Source organism: Malus sylvestris, chromosome 9 (genome assembly GCF_916048215.2).
Source record: "Malus sylvestris chromosome 9, drMalSylv7.2, whole genome shotgun sequence".
NCBI classification, from domain to species: domain Eukaryota; kingdom Viridiplantae; phylum Streptophyta; class Magnoliopsida; order Rosales; family Rosaceae; genus Malus; species Malus sylvestris.
The window spans coordinates 13,754,706-13,762,223 of NC_062268.1; the positions used below are offsets into that span (position 1 = coordinate 13,754,706).

The following is a 7,518-nucleotide window of genomic DNA, read 5'->3' on the forward strand; positions in this document are numbered from 1 at the left end:
CCCTAACATGCCAATAATATAATACTGAGAAAATGGAAATAAAATCATTTTTCCTTTCTATTTAGAATTAATCTTTTAATTCCTATTTTCCACAAATCATAGAAATGTTACAGAATAATAACTTTTCATTTCGATGAATTAAAATACATTTTATATCTTATTTGAGCGGTTACACTTGAAAATATGTATCTCCTTCTTAAAAACGCATCACTTACCAATACTATCATTGGCCTCATTACTTCTCTAACGGTTAGAATTACAGATAAATATGTAAATAAATCCTCAAATAAATATGTAAATAAATTTTCATCACAAAGATTCCGATCTGATTCAATGTACAATAGGCTTGCAGTGTATATAAACAGACATTCTCCAAGTATCATTCGATCATTCGTTACACAAGACTAGAGCAAACGAAGAACAACATCTTTGAAAGAATGGCTTCCATCAACTTTGTAGGTCTAGCAAGACTCCTTGTCGTGGGACTTTTCTGCACTGCTTTGATTCTTCTGATGAGTTCAGGTATTTTATCCTTTGTTTGAATTGTGTACTTGCCATAATAAATATGTTCTAGTGATGACATATAAATAAACTTTGCAATACAAATTCTACATGTACCACATTTACTTATCACATAATAGTAATGCTGTGTAAATAATATATATTTCGTATTTGCAGGATATGAGTCTGCACAATTATATCCACACTATTCTATATGGGGACCATGCGCAACCTATAAAGATTGCAATGCGATGTGCATCAATACTGTAGGCCGAAAACAGGGTGGATTTTGTGGCATTGATCCTTCAGATAAGCACTGCGATTGTATATGCAGAGATGACGGACCGCCGACAGAGATCCCACTACCAGCACCTTGTAAACCCTAATGTCTATATAAAACTCACAACTTTTTGTTGAATTATTCTAAATAAAACTCACGACTTTCTGTTGAGTTAACTTCAATAAAATATTCGCAATTGATTGTCGTTGCATCTTTTATTTATGAAAGTTATATAAAATGGGTATATTGTTTTTTTTTTTTTTGCATCATTATTGTGTGGAATGGTAGGAATACAATTTCTTTTGGAATAAAATACAGAAATCTATCAACGGAACGTTGATGCATGAGGGCGTTTTGCTACGTTGACTCACAGCCACAATACTGACTATGAGCAAACGGACCAAAATGTCCCGTCTTGAAGAAAATTTACTGATTGTAGTGACTCTTAGTCTGACTCGTCATTCCCTCTATATTTCACTGAAACATAAAGCTATTGACTGTAGTGACTCTCAGCCGCCGGCGTGCACCAAAAATCCTTGTCTCAGAGAAAAACCGGAGACGGTACAGTTGGAAATCCTCAATTATAATTGCTTACACAACACCCACCCCTCTAAAGTCTCAAGTCCATTGTTTGTATCATGTATAGAACTTCCCAGCTTTTTGTAGCTGAAACTAGCAAGTGAATTAATATTTGCTATTTTGTGTTTCTTGACAGAAAAGTTGTTATTATTTGGAGGGTCAACTTTTTAGTTCAATCATTCTCAATCAACTATTTGGTTAATAATCCATACGTTGCATAAAATGTTTAATTAGACCGTGCTCATGAATTTGCTTTAACATGTTGGAGAAATAATAGGTATCCTTAAGTGTAGGATTTGTCAATCGAAGATGACATCTTGTGTAGCAGTTTATGCAAAAATTCAACCCTTGTAAGTCTACCTTCGCAATACTCAATTGCGTCTGACGAAATACGAAACAATTCCTGCAACATAAAATCATGAAATGGCATCTGACCACATTCAGTGTTCAACACTATCGTCATATTGTTTGTGCTAAGAACTACAATGATTGTTTTCCTACTTTCATTATAGCAACAAATTTATCAATTAATCCAATGTAATCTATTTATTTCTAATTTCACATGGTTTCCCATTATTACTAATGAGACAGATGCATAATGAACTAACGAACAAACAGATTACAAATTAGAAATATTATTGAAAACGAAGAAACATTACAAATTCATCGAGATGACTATATAACCTAAAGAGACTACGTTGTGACTGATTTATTTTTCATACTAACTTACAACCTATATTTATAGCGACATAAACCTAAAAACTCTACAAAAAACAACCTAACACAAAATCAAATCTCTAATTAATTCCCTAAACAAACTAATAAATCCCCCTCCCCCTGGGTCAAACTCATGGTGGTATACGACATGAGTTTGCCAAGCGGATGTAGGCCCCGTTAAGCAAACAATCATGCAGGTAGGCTCCGACAAGCGGACAGACAGGTAGACAAATGGCAGATGAATATAACAGAACATCAAATATCTTCAACAACAATCACTTGAGTGGTCACTAGTCCGAGCACCCGAGCAATCATTGTGGGCCTAAAACAACAAATTCATTGTGGGCCTAAAACAAAACCTTTTTTTTTTTTTTTTGCCTTTTTGGGCTGGGGTTTTGTACTTTCAACTGAGGTGTCTAGACAGTGAAAAAAGTTGAGGATCCATCATAAAATCAATTGGTAATATGAGGAGTAGCCAACTATTTATAAACTTATGCAATGTCCATTCTCCCATCAACAGGCCCGGCCCAGGCCCAGTGCCACAGGGACAACTGTCCAGGGCCCAAAGTTGAAGGGGGCACCAACAAAAAAAAAAACCCAAATAACTATGTATATTAAAAATAAAAAAAAAGAAGTCCAAAGCCCAAATTGGGGCTGGAGGGCAAGAGCCAAGAAAAATGAAAAAAGGCCCACGTTTTGGGCATTACAAAAAAAAAAAAAAAAAAAAAGACATTAGGACCACTCGGTCCTTTGTATTGGGCACTACAACCAAAAAACAAATAAAAAATAAAAAAACAAAAACATTAGAGAGGGGCCACTTGGTCCCATTTAACCCTAAATTTTACCCCCCTTTCCCGATTCCCCAACCCCCCTTTGTTCCCCAATTCCCCCTCTTCCCTCCCCTGCCGTCCCTACCCTACCCCTCACGTTGCTGCACGCAGCCAGTCCTAGACAGACAGCACAGGAGGTCCCTGTCCGGCTGTCCCTCCCTCCTTCTCAGCTCAGCACCAAGGGCATTCACTCACCAATCATCATCATCAACCCTTTTGAGTTTTGAGGTAAACTAATTTTTAAAATTTGAATTATCAATTCATAATTTAATATAAAATTTTGCAAGTGATATAGAATTATATGATAATTGAGGTATAGAATTGTTGTTGTTGTTGATGAATTGAATTCTTGACTAATTGAATTATTTGATTTCATTTCAAACCCAATTTTTAGGTTCAATTTTTATAATATGTTAGACTATGTGTTAGTGTTTTTATAATATATAATATGTGTTGGAATGATAATTTTGATAGGAAATTTTTGTTATATCATGTGTAGGTAATTTTTGCAAACAAATTATCGAAGCCATGTCTTTTAGGAAACAACTCTCTGGTAATATGAAAAGGAAAAAAAAGGCAAGGGATAACGAAATTGCCGAAAGTTTAAGAGGATCTCTTAATAAATTTTTCTCTACAAATAATAAGTCAGTTGAAAATTTGAGAGAAAATGATGTTGGTGAAGAGTCACAAAATGTTGTTGGAGAGTCTCATGATCATGAAAATGGTAGTGATTTAGAAGAAAATGTTGGTGATGAGTCTCAAGACCATGAAAATGGTAGTGATTTAGAAAAAACTGTTGGTGATGAGTCTCAAGACCATGAAAATGGTGGTGATGTGGATTTAAATGTTGATGATGATCATATTAGTGTAGAGGAAAATATTGAGTCTCATGAACCTATTTTCCATTTAAACATTTATGATCCAAGAGTTTGGGATGGTCTTAATGCAGAAATGAGATACTTACTTGTAGAAAAGGGACCAATTCGAGAAACTAATTTCACTTATCCTAAGGACAAACTCTCTAGAAAATTTTCCTCACACTATTATGATCGAAAATTACCAACGGGTGAAATTTATGATAGGAAATGGCTTGTGTACTCAAAAGAGTTGGATAAAGTCTTTTGCTTTTGTTGTAAATTATTTAAAACAATTGCCTCAAAAAGTGAGTTAGCAAAAGATGGAATTAGTGATTGGAGACATCTTGGTGTGAAGCTTGACCAACATGAAAAGAGTAAAGAGCATCTCATTAATTCGAGAACTTGGGTTGAGTTGAAAAGTAGATTGACAAAAAATCAGACAATTGATAAAGAATTTCAAATGCGAATCAAGAAAGAGACAAATCATTGGAAATAAGTGATGATTAGAATTATTGCTGTTGTGAAATGTCTTGCCATACGTACTTTAGCATTTCGTGGAACAAATGAAAGACCTTATGAAGACTCTAATGGCAACTTCTTAGGTTTACTTGAAATGATTGCAGAGTTTGATCCAATAATGCAAAAGCATTTTCGACTCATTGAGAATAAAGAGATTCATCACCAGTATTTGAGCCATAAAATCCAAAATGAGTTGATAGCTACTTTAGCTTCAAAAGTCAAAACCGCAATCATTAAAAAAGTAAAAGAAGCCAAATTTTTTTCTGTCATTCTTGATTGTACTCCTGATGCAAGTCATGTGGAACAGATGACTTTAATTTTGAGATGTGTTGACTTGTCAAGTAGGTCAATAAATATAAAGGAGTATTTCATGGAGTTTTTAAGTGTGGAAGATACATCAGGACAAGGACTTTTTAATGAGTTGCAAGATGTCCTAAAGTCTCTTGATCTTGATATTGATAATGTGAGGGGACAAGGTTATGATAATGGATCTAACATGAGAGGGAAACACCAAGATGTCCAGAAAAGATTGCTAGACATAAATCCCAGAGCCTTTTACATGCCATGTGGTTCTCATTGTCTTAATTTAATAGTTTGTGATATGGCAAGTTCATGTCTTAAAGCAAAATCTTTTTTTGGAGCATGTCAATGCATATATATGGTGTTTTCTAACTCTACAAAGCGTTGGAATATTTTGCTTGAACATATTGATGGTTTAACTTTGAAGTCATTGTCAACTACTCGATGGGAAAGTCACATTGAAAGTGTTAAAGCAATTAAATCCCAAGTAGCCCAAGTTAGAAATGCTTTGTTTACGTTGGTGGAAATCACTGAGAATCCCCAATTGAGTAGGGATGCAGGATGTTTAGCATCAGGAGAACTTTTTAGTTTTGATTTTGTATTAAGTTTGGTTATTTGGTATGACATTTTGTTGAAGATTAACATGGTGAGCACAAAATTACAATCTGAGGACATGCGTCTTGATGTTGCTGTAAAGGCATTGGAAGCACTTGTTACTTTTTTTGAAAACTACAGAGAAACTGGTTTTGCTTCTGCCATGCGTGATGCTAAAGAAATTGCACTTGATTCGGAAATTGACCCTGTTTTTCAAACTAAACGTCATAGACCTAGAAAAAGACATCATGATGAAGTTGATGGTAATGAGAGGGAACAACAGTCTGCTGAAGAATCATTTGAACAGATTATTTTCTAGTTATAGTGGATATTGCTCTTTCTCAACTGAAACACAGGTTTGAACAGTTAAAGGCTTTTGAATCTATTTTTGGCTTCTTGTTTGATGCACCGAAGTTAATTTCATTGGATGATCAACAGCTAAAAGAAAATTGTATGAATCTTGAAGCACATTTGAAACATGGAAATACCATGGATGTAGATGGAGCCGATTTATGTTCCGAATTACAGGTGTTGCAAATGATGTTACCTGAAGAAGCATTTCTCTCCAATAACCCTTGGACATCCATGGAAATAGCAAACTTTGTAAAAGAAACTGACATGTGTCCTAATGTCTTGATTGCTTATCGTGTACTGTTGACTGTACCTGTTACTGTGGCATCTGCAGAAAGAAGTTTTTCAAAATTGAAATTATTAAAATCTTATTTGCGGACCACTATGACTCAAGATAGGCTAAATGGATTAGCAATCTTATGCATTGAAAATGATGAGATTGAAGACTTGGAGTATGATGATATAATTGATGATTTTGCTTCAAAAAATGCCAAAAGACAATTTCTTAAAGGTTGAAATTTCAAGGAGCTTTGCTAGGAATGGTTGTATATGATTGTATTTTTGATTGTCGGGGTTTAGGTACTATGTCCCCCCCATTGTATATTTTCTCAAGTAATATAATTTGGGTGTGAGGGCCTAGCCCCCTAGCTTCGACTGGGTTCCAGCCCTCGTTAAATATTTTTTTTAACATATGTTTCCGTATTAAAAAAGGGCACATTTTGAGCTTTCGCACTGGGCACCCAAAAACTCAGGACCGGCCCTGCCCATCAATGTCAGATTTATTCTCAACACGTCTCCTCGCGTGTGACGAATTTTCAAGCCAAAAATGTAGACAACACAAATCAAGTGACGTGGAGCACATGTGGCTGTTGGACTTCACACGCGGGACAACCTATTCTGATATCATGAAGTGGTTCCTATTGATGTTTATTTAAAACTGACAAAGGCCAGTCTAAGTTCAAAACTTGGCCAGCATAAAATAACTTCATCTAAGTATCGTACTAGAGGTATCAAACGGACGAGCCGACACGAGCACGAGAATTGAACTAGCCAGATCTGAATATGAATAGTAGTATTGTTTTGAAACCTTCGTTCTTGAAGGGCACAGTTTTAGGTTTAGCTTGGCTTAAGCAAGTTAGAATTGATCTTGGTTGATAGTTTTAGTTTGGGATGTCAATTGACTATTCATGTATGTAAAATGTCAATAGGTAGTTCGACATGATGGGTTTTCAACTAAACAGAAGATTGGATATGTTTTTCGATTGTATACGTAGTTGAATGTTCTGACAAATTGTTTTCCTGCACTTTTCTCTCGCTCTTTAGATAAGAAGGCCTCTAGCTCTGAAGAAAAGGAAGCAGCTTCAACCATTAACTAAAGGGGCGGACTAGAAGAAATGGGTCAGTATTGCTTCTTTTGTATCTATTGTTTGTCAACATATGTTGTTTGAATACTGTTTTGTTTTCTGAAAAACTCTATATTTCTCGTCTTACTAGCATTAACATCAACGAGGCTCTGCGCATGCAATTGTAATTAAGTCCAGAAGCAACTGCATGAGCAGCTTGAGGTTAAATTGTGATTAATAGCTCCACATGAACTAGACTCATGGTTCCTAGTTTGTTTTTCTTTTTCTTTCTTTTTTTTTCATTTGGCTGCATTTTCGGTTTCATGGTAGTTCAAATTTTGAGTCATTTAAGAAAATAGAATCCCGTATCGATACAAAAGTTCAAAGGGCCAATCAGCTATGCATATAGAGGATCGCTCGAAATACTTGCAGGAGATCTTGGGGGAACAACTGTTAGCCGGCAGTGCCTTACTTCCTCCACAAACCTTGTCATCTCTAAGTACTAATTACAGTCATGAGTCTTATACAAGAGTCTTCTTCATGAGCCGGTGGTCCGTAAAGAAAGTTGAGGTTCCATTATAAAACCAATTGGCAATATAGGGAATACTAACCCAACTACTTGAAAGCACATATATGCAAGGTCCTCC

General features: G+C 35.5%; 1 protein-coding gene across 1 annotated transcript; it reads left to right on the forward strand.

Moving 5' to 3' along the window:
- Positions 1–2,792: 2,792 nt before the first annotated feature.
- LOC126633727 (uncharacterized) lies at positions 2,793–4,260 on the forward strand. Its single transcript, XM_050304302.1, has 2 exons — positions 2,793–3,135; positions 3,407–4,260. The coding sequence occupies exon 2, from the start codon at positions 3,436–3,438 to the stop codon at positions 4,258–4,260; it is 825 nt and encodes a 274-aa protein (XP_050160259.1). The 5' UTR covers positions 2,793–3,135; positions 3,407–3,435.
- The last annotated feature ends 3,258 nt before the right edge of the window (positions 4,261–7,518 follow it).

Excerpts from the sequence above, each read along its gene's own strand:
- LOC126633727 (XM_050304302.1), top strand. The coding sequence starts at position 3,436 with ATGTCTTTTAGGAAACAACTCTCTGGTAATATGAAAAGGAAAAAAAAG.